The 19667-nt window shown below is 42.5% G+C and overlaps 2 protein-coding genes across 8 annotated transcripts in view; one reads left to right on the forward strand and one right to left on the reverse strand.

The window, feature by feature from the left end:
- The window catches only part of FXR1 (FMR1 autosomal homolog 1), a 69731-nt gene extending 67307 nt beyond the window's left edge, over nucleotides 1-2424 (forward strand). For all 4 annotated transcript variants that reach the window (XM_050965930.1, XM_050965928.1, XM_050965929.1 and 1 more), the window contains 2 exons: nucleotides 111-202; nucleotides 1409-2424. In XM_050965930.1, coding sequence (XP_050821887.1) covers nucleotides 111-202; nucleotides 1409-1582 — 266 coding nt within the window. In that variant the 3' untranslated portion in view covers nucleotides 1583-2424. The remainder of the gene's footprint in view (nucleotides 1-110; nucleotides 203-1408) is intronic.
- A 2187-nt stretch (nucleotides 2425-4611) lies between these two features.
- DNAJC19 (DnaJ heat shock protein family (Hsp40) member C19) overlaps nucleotides 4612-19667 on the reverse strand; it is a 734312-nt gene continuing 719256 nt past the window's right edge. Inside the window, exons 2-7 of one of the 4 annotated variants that reach the window (XM_050964315.1) lie at nucleotides 11629-11655; nucleotides 10164-10215; nucleotides 9473-9546; nucleotides 8950-9026; nucleotides 6591-6661; nucleotides 4612-4825 (exon numbers count right to left, since the gene is read on the reverse strand). In XM_050964315.1, the coding sequence (XP_050820272.1) occupies nucleotides 4755-4825; nucleotides 6591-6661; nucleotides 8950-9026; nucleotides 9473-9546; nucleotides 10164-10215; nucleotides 11629-11631 (348 nt within the window). In that variant the 5' untranslated portion in view covers nucleotides 11632-11655 and the 3' untranslated portion in view covers nucleotides 4612-4754. Of the gene's footprint in view, nucleotides 4826-6590; nucleotides 6662-8949; nucleotides 9027-9472; nucleotides 9547-10163; nucleotides 10216-11576; nucleotides 11656-19667 lie in introns of those variants that run through there. The other 3 variants (XM_050964318.1, XM_050964316.1, XM_050964317.1) reach the window with 3 other exon arrangements.

Raw genomic sequence — 19667 nt, forward strand, 5'->3', positions numbered from 1 at the left:
CAGAAAATCCTAAACAATGGCGCAGTAGATTAGCTCACTGTTAAACATGAAATAATCTGAAAAGTATTTTGTAATGCTTCAGCATCTTTAATTTTTCTTCCCTCACACAGTCACAGTAGCTGATTACATATCACGAGCTGAATCTCAGAGTAGACAAAGAAACCTCCCAAGGGAAACACTGGCCAAAAACAAGAATGAAATGGTAAGAAAAAAGGAAAACTCAAAAGTTTTAAAAAATATCTGCTGCATTGTTTTGCCCTCTCTTCTTTAGTGATGGGAATGCTCATAGTCTTTCGCAGTTGGGAATGAAAAACCCTATTGATGATACAATTGATATATTTATACGTTGTGAATGTATATTTGAAATAGGTCTCAAAAGTACTTTGTTTCCATCTTCAAGCCAAATTATGAAATTGTAAATTTTGCAGAATATTTATGAAATCAGGTGGTCTTTCGGAAGATTCTGGTGTTTTAAAACCACTTTATCTTTTGTAAAGAGGAAACTGTTTGAGATGACTGTAACATCACAAGAGAAAGTGACTGAGTACACAGCAGTTGATTTTCATCTCTTGTTGAATTATAAGTCAGATTTTTAGTTTATAAGTAAGTTGAATTTACTGCATCTAATGTAGTACTCTAAAATTAGAAGTCCTTACCCCAATTCTTTAGACACCTGCCAACAGTAAAGCTCTTTTAATCTTCAAAGCACTTTGAGTAATACCTGTGTCACAGGTAAGGATTATTTTTTATATTTTACAAATGGGGAAACTAAGGCAGAGATTCAGTGACTTGCATAAGGCTAGAGAGGCTAGAATGAATGGTGTAGAGATGGTAAACTGGGAACCTATTCACACATTTCATAATACCAGAACAAGGGGGCAAAATCAAACTGAAGAAAGGAAATACATTTCCACCCACCCAGAATATTTCCATTTATTGAGATGACAAGCTTAGCAGGATTTGAAAAGGTATTATTCATTTATATGGATAACAAGAATAGCCTATTATACTAGTAAATACTAAAAAGGAGTAGGAGATTTGAAAGGGATATAAAACCTAATGCAACTTAAGCCAAACTCTCATTACTGGGGGTTAGGAGGAAACTTTCTTGGAGGATAGATTATTTTAACTGCCAACTGCAGGGTTTCTTGCACCTTCCTCTGAAGCACCTGGTGTTGCCCACTATTCATGATAGGATAGACCACTGGTCTGATCCACTGTGGCAATTCCTATGAGGGAGTTGGTGTCGAGCCAAGATTAGAAGTCAGGTGACCTTGGCTCCCCTTCTGATGTTTAAAACACACTGGACTGTGCTCCTCCGCCCCCCCCCCCCCCCCCGCTGTCCCCAAATGATTGGGTTTTTCCATGTTGTATCTAGTAGGCTTTTAAAATCTTTTTTCTTTTAAAGGCAAAAGATGTGATTGAAGAACATGGCCCTTCAGAAAAAGCAATAAATGGCCCTGCTAATGCTTCTGGGGATGAACCTTCTAAGCCACTGCCTAGTCCTGAAGAAGAGAAGTCAAGTACTATACAAGAAGAAGAAAATAATCAGGAAGAAGCAGTGCTTAATGGTGTTTCATAAACTGAAGTTCCTAGTTTACAGTTTTTACATTACATTTTACAATAGTGCTTGTATAAGCTTGCCAAAGATAGAATATGGATCGCCAGTCTTGACACCGCACTTTCAGTTCCTCCATTTTGGAATTCAGAAAGGGGAGGGATCCTGAAGAAATCATATGTTAAACATACTTTGACACCTACTGTGTTATAAATATATCATCAGATGTGCCTTGAGATAGTATATGTAACATTTAAATAAACAAAAACTTGCTGGCTATAGGAAATGTTATTTTGTTTTCAAAATATGGCAAAGATGTGGGGGGAATCCCTAATGTAATATTCTTTATGAAAGCATTAGCTGCTTTTGTTACATTTTTAATAATATGCAACCACTTCTTCACCTGAGGAAAACTAGAAAGAAATGCAGTCTAAAATATTTTGCACTGAATTGTAATTTCTCCATTAGTTTAGTCTGGAAACTGGTCTGTTTTAATACATGTTTTTTAAATGCTGTATGTAGAGGAAAAAAACTGCAGACCACTGGAATACATTTGTTAAATTCTCATAATCTGCAGGGATATTGGGTGACATTGGCAGTGACTGTTCTACTTTGAGGCTTTGTTTGGTTTATTTATTAAACTGTACAGTATTTAAAAATCAAACATAGCTTTAGTTAAAACACTAAGCTGAATTAGTCATGTCCATTAAGACATAACCTGAACTACTGAAAAGATCAATTTCCAGAAAGTTTATTCTGTATAAACTACATATGTTAGTCCTTAGTAGAGTATTTTATTTTGGTTGTTTGATGTGCAATATGTTTTTGTATGCTGGTAGAAAAAAATAAACTTTGATCTTCCATTGGTTACTTAGTTTCCTTTAATCAGAAAGATGGCTTAGTTAAAGTAACTCAAGGTATTTCAGACTATTGACATTGTAATTTAGTACTAACCGCTTTACTTATTAATTGGTTGAGATGAACTCTAGGTTCTCTCCTAGGGAAGACCTAGATAGCACATTGAGCTTGACCTCTCTACGCAGGAGTTTGTAAAACGTTAGGATGCTTTAAAAATACCTTTTTTATCCTCTAGACTAGAAGGGCCTTGAAGATCTAGAGGAGGAGGTAACTTATTTTTATATAGATGGGAATATTGACAGTGGCTTGCAGGCTTTTAAAGAGGGACTCAGAGGATGGAAGCCTGGCACAGAATAGGGTAGGCCATTCCAGGCATAGGAGTAGTAATAATATGGACTAGAAAATGTAGAACAATGAGGTCACTATTTTGTGATGTGGACCAGAGGGATGCAAAGATACCACAGCAGATGTGGGTGTGTTGTGCAGAGCCTTAAAAGAGAAGACAATCTTAAACCTGATTTCATGAATGCAGGCCAGTCAAAGGATTTGAGGAAGGACATGCTCTGAGCAGTGAGTGACATTATTTTAACTGCTGCATTTTATATAGCCAGAGGAGCTGAGATGGGCAACAAGGAGGCTAGAGAGGCTGCAGTAGTCAAGGCAAGAGATAAGCAAGATATGGGTATGCATTTCAGCTGAAGGGATGGATTGTTTTCAGTATGTTCTAGAGAAAAAAGTGCCAGGATTTGGTGACAGTATAGTTGTCTAGGGAGGAAAGTATGCAGTCAAAATACTCCAGTTGTTTACTTTAGAATTAATTGGGAAGGTAGTGGTGGTCACAATGGCACTGTTGAAGGGAGAAAGATGAGTTCCTCTGATGTGTGTTTAAGAATGTAGTATGACATCTAGAAAAATGTGATCCTGGACATAGAGGAGAAGAGTTAAGCGTAGAGGTAGATTTGAAAGCCATTAAAGTTTTTATTTTTTTAATACCCTGAGATATCACAGCTGGACCTGCAGATCTGTGTGTTTTAGTTTGGGAAATACCTGGACAAACAGATTGAAGCACTGTATAGATAAATCTTCATGCTTGTTTTCTATATTTTTTTTTGTTAAATACTCTTAAAAACAATTCAGTAGTTCTGGTTTTCCATCTTTGATTTCTTAATGCACAGAATTTCAGTGATGATACTCCCAAACAAAGAAACGCAGGCATACATTTTTGCAGATTGGGATCAGAGCGACCGAGGGAGAGGTTGAAAAGACCTGAGTTTGGTCACAATACAAGCATATTAGATTGAGAGAAGCTAAAAGTTGTCTGAACTCTCATCCATGTATAGACAACATAATTTCTGTGCTGTAACGCAATGTTTTCTCTACCAAAGGAGAATGGATAGGTTTTTTTGGAGGGAACTCCTTTTACAATTTCTCATTTAAAAAAAAAAATAAATTTGTCCTTGTAACACTGAATCTAAGCCTCTACCTTAAAGGCTCATGCAAGTAAAATTCTCACTTTCCATCTTGTACTACAAACTTCAGTGTTGTTATCCTAAGAGTACTAACCTTATTCTAAGATAAGCATCATCTACTGTAAGGCTTTAGTATATTATGAAATTTTAATACTTATTACTACAAATATAAGTGTCGTTTTATTTAAATGCGGTGGAATCAGTAAAAATAATGAAAACAGTGTAGAAATAAGTAAAAAATACATCGAGAAAATTAATAGCACTATGTCCAACTTGTTTTTAAAAGTTAATACAAATTATCTTACAAGGGAATTCAGTACATTCCACTTTTTCCATTTTACACGTCGCATTAATGTAACTAAGAATTTCTAAATGCTTTATTCCTATTGTGCAAATAAATCCCCATGACTTTCCTTAGGTAGTTTCAACCCAGCCTTTTCTCTTATTAGTATCATCTTGCTAACTTTGGGATATTAAGCCATAGCAGCATGAATTTCAAACAGATGTACTTGGTTAAACAGAAATTCAACATTTTCAGAGTGCTCAAGACTGTCAGGCCGTTTATCTGAATATAAATCAGCCACACCAAATCACAATATTTCCCATGTCAATTAGAGGTAAATGGTACCACTACTAGAGATAGTACTTTTTCAAAAGTTATTCTAAGCCACTATTTGTAAGCCCCCACTCTCCCCAAAACAAGATATATATGATGCAACCAAGATGGGGGGGATGGGGGAGGGTTCCCTGCATTAGTTTAATCATTGATCAAGTAAAAAAGATTGGTGTCAACTTTCCTTGGGTCAGTTATCAAAACTGATATTAATATGCATAAACTAAACCATTAATTTACAACTAAATATCCACATTCACTTCTTAGCTTGGCCTTCCAGTAAATCTTTAGCTTCATTGATTTTGGCTGCCACATAGGGAGAACCACCTAGAAGAAAAAACAGTCTTGTCACAAAAACTGACAATTTTTTCTACTTTATTACATTATTGCCCAATTCTGGCTTACTGGTACCAATAGGGAGAAAAATGTGAGCATATCTGTTCAAAGAAATACATGATTGCCCCTATTTCATAAATTAATAGACAAATGACATCTGACACTAGTTGCAGAATACTTAGGATTTGTCTAAATATGGAGTTCAGGAACAGCTTTTAGTCCAACAAAGTGGATTAAGTTTGACAGGAAGAAGATTGATTCTGGAATATGTCTCCACTCAGAATTCAGGCATAGTGATTCTAGAATAGCTATTCTGGAATAATTTCATGTGTAGACAAACCCTAAATTAGATGTCTAGTCTAGTCCTCTGTCACTTGGTGAATTTATTGATAGGGTCACCCAGGATTTAGAGGGGTATGCAGAACTATTTTTCCAAATATTTTGGATGTTCCCTGCATATTTTATATAAAGCTAATGAGTCCACAGATTAACTAGTCTAATTCAGCAGGGCCTGACCCAAGCTTCTGTATGGGTGGAATAATTTAATAGTGAAATGTAAAACACAGGTGATTAGTAGATTACATGTTCCAAAATTAGATTTGATCACCTACCAAAAGATGCACAGACCCTTTTAGAGTACAAAGGGCAGTGTTTCCTAAGGCCAGCAGTCTTTGCTTTAGTTCCTGTTAAAAACTGGCAATATTATGAGACTCCCATGAGGAGGAGGAAAGAGGCAAGGAAGAGGATGGGAAGCTTCACAGTCACTTCAAGGAGGCCATTTTATCTTTTAAATCAAGATTAAAGGTCCCAATTTGCCAAATACCAAAGAACAAAGGTTTAAAACAAACAAAAGGAAGTATTTATTCACACAACACACGGACAACCTGTGGAACTCCTTGCCAGAGGATGTTGTGAAGGCCAAGTCTAAAACAGGGTTCAAAGAAGAACTAGATAAGTTCATAGAAGATAGGTCCCTCAATGGCTATTAGCCAGGACAGACAGGGATGGTATCCCTAGCCTCTGTTTGCCGGAAGCTGGGAATAAGCAACAGAGGGGGGAACACTTGGTGATTACCTGTTCTATTCATTCCCTCTGGGGCACCTGGCATTGGCCACTGTCGGAAGACAGGATCCTTGGCTAGATGGACCTTTGGTCTAACCCAGTATGGCCGTTCTTATGACGATTTAGATTGATTGAAGTCAATGGGGTTTAAGTGCTATGATGAATAGAGATGGGAGTATTCATATGTTTAAAGTTAGGCATGTGCTTAAGTACTTAACTGAATCTCAACATTAGTGTCGCACAGACAGCAGCAGTACATATTAAGGTTTTTGCTGTTTCTGAAGACTTAATGACCCAATTCTAACCAAATAGGAGTGCCATGCATTGGAGCAGCTGTACAATCACACTGTAGGCTTTCACTGAAAAGGAACTTTTTTTGTCTTTATATGGTAAGTCAAAGCAGAGATGAGGTATTGGGTAGTGAGAGAGGAATGAATTTGCTGAATCTATTAGTCTAATAGTGTTCAAATGTCTGAGCAGGGGACCTCTGAATATACAAGAATTCAAGCATCTTAAGATGTATTTCCTCCCAGGCATGTTGTTTGTTTTCTTTTTGTTAACGTATGAATGATTTACCTATATGCCCTATACATCTCATTATCTTGGTTCCATTAATTTGGGCCAAAAATATACTGGGTGGACAGTAATCATTGATTTATTTCAAATGGGACTTATCCCTACTGGTTTTATGTACCTTTATCTGGATGATTCAAAAGCATGATCCGTCTGTGAGCTTCCCGAATTTTACCTTTATTGGCTGTAGGACTAGTTTAAAAAGAAGAGAGAAAGTTAGGTAACGTGACAAAGGAATTTTATTACACAACTGAAAACCTGCAAAATTAGAAAAAAAAATTAGCAATTAAGAATAATTTGTCTCACTGCAATTGTTCACAGCAAGTTAAGAAATTTGAAAAGACATTTTTTCTCCTGCAAAGTTTATCCTCCTGTTGCTACTTTGTTCAACATCTTCAGTCCATCATGCCAGTGTGTATTTTACTGCTTCACTGACACATTGACTGGTTTCTACTGCAGAACTGTCAAAAGGATTTTGACATTACTTTTCATGGTCTCTTTACTTATTGGAAATTCAGTCATATTTGAAAGAGAAAACACATACCCTCCCTAGGACTGTACCTGATTAAAGTCCTGTAAAGATTTGTGGATGTATGTGTACAGTCCTTGAGAGCAAGCCATCTAAGACATAACTAGTGATTTGAATCCCTAAATTGTTTATGAATGTCTGCTTGTGTGATTTTCCTTTACTAAACTTTTATTCTTAGTATTTTTACTTAGGTTTCTCAGCTCTTTGGGGGAGAGATGGTCTTTTCATTGTGTGTACAGTACCTACAAAAATGGAGCCCCACTGTCTGATGGGGCCTCTAGCTACTACCACAATACAAATAATAAGTATTCTTATCAGGCATAATGTCACAGACTTATGCTATTGGGAAGATCAATGAGATGCATATCTGGAGCAGTGAAAGAATGAATAAGGGCCAAGAGCAAAATTTTCAAAAGCACCTTATGCCCAGATTCTCAAAGATATGTAGGAGCCCAACTCCCATTGACTTGGGCACCTATATCCCACAAAGTCAATGGGATTTGTGCCTCTATGTGCCCAAGTTACTTCTGAAAATGAGACTTAGGCCTTGGCTACACTGGCGCTTTACAGCGCTGCAACTTTCTCACTCAGGGATGTGAAAAAACACACTCCTGAGCGCAGCAAGTTACAGCGCTGCAAAGCATCAGTGTAAACAGTGCCCCAGCGCTCCAATCCCCACAGGGAGGTGGAGTACCTGCAGTGCTGGGAGAGCTCTCTCCCAGCGTTGGTGCTGCGACCACACTCGCACTTCAAAGCTGCAGCGCTTTGGAGTTTCGAGTGTAGCCAAGCCCATAGGCACTTTTGAAAATCTTACCTCAACTCTAACTCATACAAGTAGTTCTGATCATCACACAGAGGCACTTCTTAAGCAGTGGCTCCCAAACTTTTTAAGTCACATCCCCCTGCCCCAAAGTAATTTGCCCACCACCGCCCCTCTTCCCCAAAGCCAGGCCATGGCTAGGGACAGAGGCCAGGAGTGGGGGCGGGGGCAGAGCAGGGCTGAGTGGGTCTCCCTCCCTGCCTCCAGCAGGGATTGCCCAGTGCCATCATCCCTTCCCTTCCCCCCAAATGTTCCTCCACACCCCCTCGGGGGACACATCCCACAATTTGGGGGCTGCTGTTTTAAAGTATGTGATTACTGCAGTTATCAGCCTCTCTATGATCAGTCAGTTACAGAATAGATGGCAGTCAGCTTCAGAGAGGGCGACCAAGTACATTAGCTAATAATGCTGTGAGAGTCCGCCAGTTGAAGTCATCACAGTAGCCATTTCCCGAATATAGGAATGAGGATAGCTACACCTTAAGTCTTTGCAGTAGTCTGGGCAGGGGTTCCTAAAATCCAGATAGACTTCAAATGAAACAATTTTCTGAATAAGCCTGTGCCTTCATAGTTGCTAAGCTTAGAAAGCTTGTGGAACTTTTGCAGCCAAAACCAATCTTCTTAAATTTGGTGCAGGCAACCACCAGTCATTAACTTTTTTAGTATGTGTGACTGAAAACAAAAATTATTTTTGTACTGAAATACTAAATAGACCATAGTCCACGCTTTGATTAAAGGCACAGTGACATTCTTTTATTGCCAGAAAAGTTAGGTTGGGCATTAAAGCAAGTTAAAAATGTAATACAAAAAAAAGTGGTTGAATACTGAATCCCCAACTGGAAATGGCTTTTAAAATGTAATGTTTGTTGATTACAGTATGTTGTACAAAGAATCTAATATATGCAACCTTAGAAAGACCTGGCAGCCAGTCTTGCAAACTGAGCTGAGTAAAAGAAGTCTCTGCATTATGATAATTCCTTTTAATTTAACTTGGCACTGAATTTCAGATGCTGAAGTCAATGGGAGCTTTGAGGATTCAGTACCTCTGAAAAATCAGACCCCTGATCTTCAACTCATTAGTGCTGTACTCTCTCCTGCATCCTACATTTTTAATTAAAATGATTTTTTTACCTCACTCCTAATATTAAAGCTGCTTCTCGTTTCGTCATTTTGGGATCAAATCCACCTCTGTAATAACCACTGAAGGCCTGAAATGGAAAAAGCATTAGTAAGAAAACTGACAGGTAAAATAATGTGAATTAAACAATACTGGAGGTGAAGGAGAGATCACCATGTCTTCTTGAATAGCTGCAGGGCTTTCCTATCTATAAGCGCACAAGGATGCTTATGAATGGTTATCATGAAATTCTATCAAAGTTGCATTTCATTATTTACTCAACTGTTTGGTGAGGTTTAATTTGGAACTGACCTACAGCAGAATTGCTGAGATGAGTGAAAGTGTTTTATACACTCAATCTGGAGTCTTCTGTCTCAATTTATCATCATCAATCAGTAATGCAGTGATGACAGTTTGGTCTGTCTCAATTTATATTAGAGCATCTTGAACCTCTCGGGAATGAGTGAAGCTTTGTAGGTACAGAAAATTATATTTAACATAGGTAGAAAAAAGTACTATGAGTAAAACAAAACTTACTGATTTTGGCAGACTCTGAAGGGCTTGTTTTACTTGTGGTTCCATTTGCTTCATAGCTTGTAATGCATAACGACCTTAAAGAAAATAACTAACATTAACAGAACTAAAGGCATAATTTCATGAATTTAGAAATTCAGGACAATAATTTACTTTCAGATCAGTATGTAGGAAAAAAATGGTTTTGACCTGACTAGAAGAGAAAAATTTTGGTATTTTCTTAGGCTGCAATCAGATCAGCAAGTCCACTACTCATAGGTCAGAAGGGACCAATATGATCATCTAGTCTGACTTCCTGCACAAGGCAGGCCACAGAACCCTACCCATCCACTTTTATAACAACCCCTAACCCAAGACCGAGTTATTGAAATCCTCAAAATTGGTTTGAAGACCTCAAGCTGCAGAGAATCCACCAGCAAGCGACCCATGCCCCACGCTGCAGGGGAAGGCGAAAAACCTCCAGGGCCCCTGCCAATCCGCCCTGGAGGAAAATTCCTTCCCAACCCCAAATATGGCGATCAGCTAAACCCTGAGCATGTGGGCAAGACTCATCAGCCAGCACCTCTGTATGTGTCCCTTAAAAGATAATGTACTGTGTCGTGCTGAACTGATAGTATATTTTACACTGCATCATTATTAAAGCAGGTAATGAAAAATACAATCAACTGTTAGATTCCTCACACCAGATACAAACCTGCAAATCCAGCAGCAGCTATTGTCAATCCAACTGCTATCACAGTAGTAGCCTGGGTGTGGGGAAGAAAGAGTAACTGATTAATTAACAAAAATGAAAACACAATAATCTTTAGTCAAGTTAATTATGTATATACATTAAAACTAAAATGGCTTCAAATATGACAAGAAAACAGTATATTGCAATATAATAGATGGTTAACTTGCGCACATTGGCTGGCAGCTTTTAAAGCCTTACTTACTGTATTTCAAAACTACAAGTGGAACTGTCAATAGTTACCCTTGGGAACAGAAAATTTTCAGTAGTCCTATATGGATATAGTTACTGAAACATATATTCCACTAATCACAAATGCATTGTTGTGGCTTAATTGGTATTTATAAAATGCTTTGAGTTCCACAGATAAAAAACGCTTCAGCAATATCAAATATTACAGTTTTGTTTCAATTATCCAAACATCATTCAGGACATCCAATACGTCTGAATGCTCAAAATTGTAATTACATTGTTCAATTATTGAAAATCAACAGATATGTGGACACATGGCCCTATTCTGGATTTGTGTAACAGCTGGCGAACTGTATTACCTACACAGCCATGTCTATACTAGGTGCACTTAACTGGTATAGGTGTGCCAGTATATTACACTGGCAAAGTGCTCCTAGCTGTGCTTTTCCTGGAATAGCTTATTCCACACCCGCCCAGGAGCCAAACAACTACCTCCAGCAAAAGCATGGTTTTGTTGGTATAACTGCATCTACACTACAGTCCTAAGTCAAGCTTTCATCACACCCCTGCCTGACGCAGCTCCGCTGGAAGACGTTTGTAGCATAGGGTTGCTTTGCTCCCCTGCTTAATTTTAAACCGATGAGTAAGGCCACTGAAGTCAATGGAGTCACTGCAGATCAAGAATGTCTGCAAATCCTTACGCCTGGCCTACAGGCCGATTTTGCACGGGTATCCCTGTGCGCGGGGAGGTGGGACTTGTCACCAGGCTAGTTACACTGTTCCAACCCTCCCTGCGGCTGCAGGGTTGACTCCGCTTCCCGGGCGGGCACCCGCTCGGCTGGCGAACTGCGGGGTCCCTGCCCTGCTGTAGCGCCGCCGGTCTGTGCAAACGCGCCTTGTAGTGTAGACACGGCTCTGGCCACACCGGCCGGGGCCGGGGCTGGGGCTCCGGCTGGGCAGGGGCAGATCTGCCTGCGTGCCGGGCAATGCGGGCGGAGGTCAAAGCCAAACTCCTCAAGGGCGCCCGAGCTGCGGCCCAAGCGATTGGCCGGCGGGCGCGAGCCGGACACCGCGCTCAGCAGGGCGGGCTCCCCGGCCCGGCCCACGCGCTTCGGGGGTGAGGCTGCCACAGAGCGGGACTAACGGCCGCCCCCCGGAGCACCCCGCGACCGGCCCCTCGGGGACCTGCTCGCCCCCGCCTGCCTGGACGGACGGAGGGATCCGGAGCCGCCCTCACCATGACTGACCCGGCGGAGCCCCGTGACTGCGGGCGGGAAGTGGCCGGGCCGGACACGGCTCGGGGCACCACAGCCCTGTCGTAAAGCCCGCGAGGGGCCTGTCGTAAAGCGCAGCAGGCTAGAGTGGGCGGGAAGGAGAGCGCAGCGCGGCGTGGCCTTGCGCGGGGGCGGGGGCCTGGAGCTTCCTGGGCGCTGATCTCGGAGGGGCGGGGGCGCCAGGCTGGGAGGAAGGAGACGCAGGCTGGGGAGCGCCAGGCTGAAGATGGGGGCAGGCGGGGAAAGGGGATGTAAAGGGGGGGGGCGCCAGGCTGGAGACTGCGGGGAAGCCATGCAGAGTGGGGGGCGCCAGGCTGGAGATGAGGGGGAAGGGGACGGAGACATGGGGCTCCAGGTTGGAGATACGGGGGAAGGGGATGCAGACATGGGGGGGAGGTGCCAGGCTGGAGATGGGGGGAGGAGGGGAAAAGGGATGTAAAGGGGGGGGGCGCCAGGCTGGAGACTGCGGGGAAGGGGATTCAGACAGGGGGCGCCAGGCTGGAGAGGGGGGGAGGAGGGGAAAGGGGACACAGCATGGGGGGGAGGTGCCAGGCGCCAGGCTGGAGATTGGGGGGAAGCAATGCGGAGTAGGGGGTGCCAGGCTGGAGATGGGGGGGAAGGGGATAGAGAGGAGGAAGGGGACGCAGGCTGGGTGGCGCCAGGCTGGAGATTGGTGGGGGAAAGGGGATGCAGACTAGGGGAGCGCCAGGCTGAAGATGGGGGAAGGGGGATGCAAACTGAGGGGCGCTAGGCAGGAGATGAATGGAAAAGAAGCACAGACTGGGTTGTGCGAAGCTGGCGATGGGAGTGGCACTGAGAGATGGGGTTGCCAGATGGGGAAGGAGGGCGCAGATTGCGGAAGTAGGCTAGCAATGGGGGGGGCACACACGCAGGGGCTCACACTGGAGGTAGGGAGCCAATCTGCAGAGGGGAGTCACAGTACAAACTGAGGAGGGGGAGCACTGGATGCGGCAATGCCACTGACTACTGAGGTTGGGGAGAAGGAGGTTCATCCTTTCTCCCTTGGTGCTCTCTGTGCTACTCCTCTCTATCTCTCTTCCCCTATCTCCATTCCCCTATCTCCAGTCCCCTCCCTCATTCTTTGAGAAAAATGTGTGTTTTAAAATGTTTTTGTTATTTTAAAAAAAATGGCTTTCCAGAAATATGTAAAACAATCTGCATTAGAAATTAATGCCCTGAATTTACATGTCAAGAGTTGTTGGTTTTGAATCTTTTTTGATTATTAAAAGAATATTTAGTGAGGGCAGACAAATATATTTGTTTAAACCTTCATCTAAAATAGGCTGAACTGTTCCTCTCCCCCCCCCCCGCTAATATATAATTTCAGGATGAGACCCGTATTCTATAAACACCCAAGTGCTTAACTTCACACATTTGAATAGTCCCATTCAGGGCCTAAATATGTGTAAAAGCTCCCATTTGTGTTAGACTTTAGGAATTTTTACAACAGAATTACAAGCCTCTGGAAATAGGTGTAGTTTCTGTAGGGTTAACAGTACATACAATGTATTGGCCCTATCACGCGACTACTGAAGTCATGGCGAGTTTTGATATTGATATCAATGGAAATCAGGCCCTATATTGTCTAGAGCAGGGATCGGCAACCTTTGGCACGCAGCCTGCCAGAGTAAGCACTCTGGCAGGCCAGGCAGGTTTGTTTACCTGCTGGGTCTGCAGGTTCGGCCGACTGCAGCTCCCACTGGCCGTGGTTTGCTGCTCCAGACCAACGGGAGCAGCAGGAAGCAGCGGCCAGTGCATCCCTCAGCCCATGCTGCTTCCCGCAGCTCCCATTGGCCGGGAATGGCAAACTCTGGCCACTGGGAGCTGCTAGTGGCCGTACCTGTGATCGCTCAGGTAAAGCATCTCACGGCCCGCCAAGGGCTTACTCTGAACAAGCTGCGAACTAAGTTTGGGAACCACTGGTCTAACCCAATATGGCCTTTCTTATGATCTTACTTCAGTCTTGATCTAAGTCAAATAGACTGCCACTTTTTTCAAACACCAAATTCATTTGTCATGAAAGGCAGATATGTTTTCCTCCCACTCTTCTTAACGTGTGCCCTTTCCTTTTTCCTCTTCTTTTTATTCTCTCTGGCCTCTCAAGCCTATATGTTTAATCTTTTCTGGTTATTTCTTTTATTTGTGGTAATTCCTTCCCTCTGTGACCATCCCATTTTTCTCTGACTTCTTTCTTGCATCAGTCTTTTTGTTCCAGATGCATTACCACAGAACTCTGTGAATTTACACCTTAATGGAACATTCCCTGCTGTGCTGTCAACAAATGGGACTGACCACTAGTACAATCTGTGTACATTTAATATCAAGTATTGGTTCCAGATGGACAAGCTCAGTTATTTGATTGCTGTAGATTACCACCAAATGAAGGAGGATTATAGGTCTGGTACTTGTGTCTGAGTATTAGTAATAATACAGTGTCATGTATTAATAATACAGTGTCATGCAACAAAGCAGTAGTTGAGGGCCCCTCTGTAGTTCTATTATAAAATCAAATTTTTGGATATTGGATGGCTCTGAATATTGGTAATGGGGTAAAGAAGCTTTCTGTTCTGAGTTACTGCTTCAAATTCATCCCAGGTAAGGTGGTCTAAACACTGCTGTCTGATGGCTGTTTTGGCCTGTATGAGTGAGTTGTTCGTCTGTGTAATTCCTAGTGGAATGGTGAGCGCCTCATTGGCATTCCCAAGGGCTCACAGTGAGCACCCTTTTTGGCATTCCCGAGACTAATGATCAAATGAACATGAAGACTGAACTGCCCTTTCTCTGCTTAAGGTCCCAATCCTGCAAGCTCCTCCATTTGGGCAGCCCTTGATGTAGGATCAGAGACCTAAGATGAGGTCTGACTCCTAATGGAAAAGAAGCTTGCAATGCTGCTGCGGAAAATTGAAACATTCCGTTTCCATCGTTGTCATATACCTTTTATGAGCACCATGATTTCAGAGTTTGGGGTTTGTTGGGTTATTGTTTTGGTTTTTTGCTGCAATTTTAATGTGGTCTAGTTCTTGGTGAATAAGGTAATATTTTAGGGCATTTTCTATTTCTTTTTCCTCCTACCAATTTTTAAAAAAATCTGGTACATTTTAAACAGGGTGAAAGAAAGTTCTTGGAGTGCTTTAGATACTTGTATTGGCTGTATAAATGAGCGGAACCCAGCATCCTCAGAAATTCATTTGCTAGAACCAGGTCGTAATGCCTCCCAGGAGGAAAATAGCCTGCAATACTATATTCTGGATTTATTAATAAAAGGTCACTTTATTTCTTTTTCCACTTGTTTAAAAGGATTGGTGACCACAATCCCAAAGGGTGAGGCAGCAACCATATTCCAGTGCTTATTTTATATTTATTTGTGTCACTATGAAACAGTTTATCTCCAGAATGATAGATACTGGTAGTTTCTTAGACTTGTGGATTTTCTGATTTAAGTTATTTGATTTTCAGTGTGAATTAGAGTTCATTTTGTAGAAAAAAGTTAGATTACTTAATAGTATGCACACTGGCAAGTTCTATATGTGTACATCACGCAAATACAGTCCGGGTATGGAGACCATGTAAATTGCTGACTGTGTACTTATACTCCTAGGGACATTCTGCGCCCAAAAAATAAAAAAAAAATTCTGCACCAAAAAAAAAAAAATCTGTGCACAATATTTTAAAATTCTGCAAATTTTATTTGTCAAAATAACATACATAATCACCCCGTTTAAATTATTTTGGTAATTTATTTCAAAATATCTGTCAGCAAGTATGTCTGTAACAATACAGACACACACAAAAATTCCCCTAGGAGTAGAGAGTTAAAGAAACCTCTATGACAACCAGTTCCTGTTTCTCTACCCTCTCCTGCCCCAAGCCCAGCCAGCGGGCCAGACATCCACAACCCCTCCTACCCTGAGCCTGGCCATGGTTCCCCCGCCAATACACCCAACCACCCCAGAGCCCAGCCACAGCCACAGCCACCGCCCCTCCCCTGGCACAGATATCCACACCCTCTTCCCTAGAGCCTAGCCGCAGGGCCCCCCTGGCCCAGATACCCAGACACCCGCCCCTCTCCCCCCAGAGAGAGCTCAGGGTTTGGGAGGGAGAAACAGCCTGATGCTCAGTCCCAGACTTGCACACAGTTTCCTGCGTGCTGCTGTCTCCTTCCCTCAGGGCATGCTGGAAACTGCAGCTGCCAGGAATCCTCTAGTCCAGTGGTTCCCAAACTTGTTCCGCTGCTTGTGCAGGGAAAGCCCCTGGTGGGCAGGGCAGGTTTGTGTGCCTGCCGCGTCCGCAGGTTCGGCCGATCGCGGCTCCAGGCCAATGAGAGCTGCTGGAAGCAGCGCGGGCCGAGGGACATACGGACATGGCAGATAAACAAACCGGCCCAGCCTACCAGGGGCTTTCCCTGCACAAGTTGGCAGAACAAATTTGAGAACCACTGCTCTAGTCCCTCCCCCTCCCCCTGGCAGTGTCTTCTAAGTGTGAGCTGGTCTCTGCCAGGTCCAGCACCCCCTAGTGGCAGCCAGCAGCACTGCAGCCCATTTCTGTGGGAGAAAGGAAATTCTGCATGCATGTTAATTTCTGCAAAATTCTGCATTGCACAGTGGTGCAGATTTCGCCTCAGAAGTAATCTAAAAGGCACACAAACTGCACACTCAGTACTTACCTTTTCCCAATAAAATAAGTTTAACATTTTGGCTCAAAAAATACACTAATTTAACAAAGACCATTAAAAGTAGAGGGTTTTACACTTTGTAGCTTCTGTCAGCCAAGCTCCTTGCACACACCAGAGGCTCCTTGCATCCCTCCATTCTATCCCACAAGCTTCCTGTGTGTCATCTTCCCATCCTCCTCTATTTCAGGAATTTAGTGTAACCCGTCATACCCCCTTCCTTAAACTGGGAACTCTGAGTCCCCCATTCCCTCCTCTCCCAGTGCCAAGGACCTCTTGTGTCCCTTTTCCCTCCAGCCCCCCAATTTCCCCTTCCTCCCCACCATTCATTTCTTTTTCATTAAGAACATAAGAACGGCCATAGTGGGTCAGATCAAACATCCATCCAGCCCAGTATCCTGTCTACCAACAGTGGCCAATGCCAAGTGCCCCAGAAGGAGTGAACCTAACAGGTAATGATCAAGTGATCTCTCTCCTGCCATCCATCTCCACCCTCTGACAAACAGAGCCTAAGGACACCATTCCTTACCCATCCTGGCTAATAGCCATTAATGGAATTAAGCTCCATAAATGTATCTAGTTCTCTATCTAGTTCATTCAGTGTGAACATGCTAAACTCAGCCTCCTCTCCCCATTTCCTTGGGCAGAAACCCCTTCTGATGGCTGCTTTCCCCACTGCCACACCTCCTGGGTAAGAGAAGCCAATCAGGGAGCCTGCAGTCAGTAGGCAGCTTCCCCCTCAGGAGACAACATGATTCTCACAGGAGAAGAGGAGGGAGCAGAAGGAGCCCAGCAGCTCAGAGAAACCCTGCTGTCTTCTCCCCTCCCATGTGCCACAGGCCAGCTACTTCTCTCCTGCATCTCCCTGCAACACCTGGCTTGGAAGGGAAAAGAGGGGTGAAGAACCCTGAGAGTGGTGTCCTCCCAGCTTGCAGGGAGGAGAAGGGACCCACTGTAGCCCCCTCAGACCGAAGAGTGAGGCGTGAAGAGCAGAGGTAAGGTGGGGCAAAGGGCAGAACTGATGTGGGCGTGGAATTGATAGTAGCTTGGGGGAGCAGAATTGATAGGGGATGGACAGATGGGCTGAGCTCAGGGCAGGGAGCCAAAATAAATCACCTTAGTAAATTTGGGAGAGTGGGCAACACAAATTGGCATGCACAGACACTGGGTGATGGGATGGTACAAAAATCAAAAGAAGAGCAAAAATAAGGTAATCTTTGGCCCAAGTCATGAAAAGGCAATTGGGCAGGAGTGTGAGTGTCAGGTTAACAAGTAACTGGAGCGTACTGGACAAGCAGCTTCCAGTGCAGGGGCTGGGAGTATCTGTAACTCACCATTACCATTATCTCTGGTTCCCGTCATGGTCCACACTTCCCCTCTTCCACTCCCTACACATCTCTGCTACCTTACCAAATTGCTGCAGGCCCAGGAATCTCTCAGGTGTCCCTAGCTTGCTGTGTACACATATCACATATGCTGCTTTCTCCCATTGGGTTTTCAGTTCAGCCCACAGAAGCAATGGTGTATGACCCTCTACTTAGTAGATGCTTTGGATAAAATCCTGCCCTATGCTGAGCTGGAAGACAGTAGAAGGAATCTCTTTCCTATCCAGCATGTCCATTCAGAAGCTAGGTATGGCTTTACCCTGTACTGTCTTGAGCACTAGGCGAGGAGAGAAGCTAAAGGACTGGTCTGTGCACCACAGCCCTAGGAGGGCATGGTTTGCTAAGCATTGCTAGGCAACCATCCTACCCAAACACACACACAAATTAGAGTTGGCCAGAAAGAGGTATGTATTTTCTGGGATTAAAAAATGTAAATGATTTTTTTTTAATGTTCTCTGCAAATTTTCCACTTTTCAACAGAAAGAGAAAGTTTCAGTTTTCGAAAACCCCAAACTAACTGAAAAAATCTGATTTAAGTTTTCACTAAAACCCAGAAAATTTCAAAAGAAACAAAAATTATCTGTGAAAATGTTCATTTAAAAAAAAACCCCAAACCAAAATAGTATTTCTTTTTTTTTAGGGCTTTTGTGATGATAGTACCTATTATAGCACTATAAGGCCTATAAACCTGTACAAATTCTGCTATTACTGTTGTCATGCATGCAACCAATCTGATTCTGTGCACTTCTGTGTTGACAGAAGCTGTAACTATTACTGATTGCCATGTTCCCAACGATTCAGTTAAACGGTAGTTTAAGCATGTCGGTTTTCCATTCAAGGTCCCAAAATAGAGGAATTTCATAGACATCTAAAATTTTCCCTTCCCTCAGGTCCAGCACTTCAAGCATATATTACTGTATTTTTACACTAATGTATAACTAATAGGAAGCTTTGCTATATTCTTTCACTAACATCTTTTTCTGCTGTGCACTTCCTTCTCTTGTATGCATCTCCCACCCACTATGGCTGCAACTTGCTGTGCTTATTGGGTGTACGGCTCCTCTTTTCTCTGAATGGCTCTTTTCTTCATCCGTCTTTCTTTCTGAGGCTCCTTCATATTTTTTGTGTCCTAACCATCTGCATCAGAATAAAGCACAGTATTGTTTTACCTGTTTTCTTCTATGCTAGCCTGTTTATGACATCATTAGTAGCGTTAAACTGCTAATAATGATTATAAGAGCATAGCTGGGATGGTGCTAATTGTAAACTGAAAGCAAGTCTCACTGGGTAAGGTCTTAAAAAAACAAAACGAAGTAGGATTGCATTGTAATCTAACACCAAATACACGTGTGTCTGTGGTGATGAAAATTACAAAGGAATTATTTCTATCTTCCTTGCAGTGTCATTATTTGGCCTTCAGACCTGAACAAAAATGTTAATAAGATTGTCAGAAAGTGAGATAGGTGGAGGAACAAGGTTTGCAAATATCAGTAGAGTGTTCAAACAGTAACCTAAAGCTGAGATAATGAATTCAGAATTAGCGGTTGGTATGTCTTCTGTTTCTCAGTAACTTTTAGGATCCATTTTATTACTTGTCTTTCTTTAGCAAAATTATCTTCAGTTGTATTTTCTCTTTGAGGAAAAGTAATGAAAATAATAGACTTCTGTTATTCCATGGCTATTAGTATTATGTAATTTCAGATTTAATTTAATCTTGATTGTGATTGCTCCTATGGCTTCATTTTTCATTTTTGTGCCAGTGTTTGCAAGGAAATTTGAAAGAAAAGACCTTTATTTGAAGTGACAATATAGTGTAGTGAACAATAGTTCTTCAAACTAAGGTCTTAAACTTTACGTAGATTATTGCAGGACTGAGGCCTAAATCAATTTTCCAACAGATAGGAACAGTGTCCTGTGTATGCTGTTG

This window comes from Gopherus flavomarginatus, chromosome 8 (assembly GCF_025201925.1).
Source record: "Gopherus flavomarginatus isolate rGopFla2 chromosome 8, rGopFla2.mat.asm, whole genome shotgun sequence".
Lineage (NCBI taxonomy): Eukaryota > Metazoa > Chordata > Testudines > Testudinidae > Gopherus > Gopherus flavomarginatus.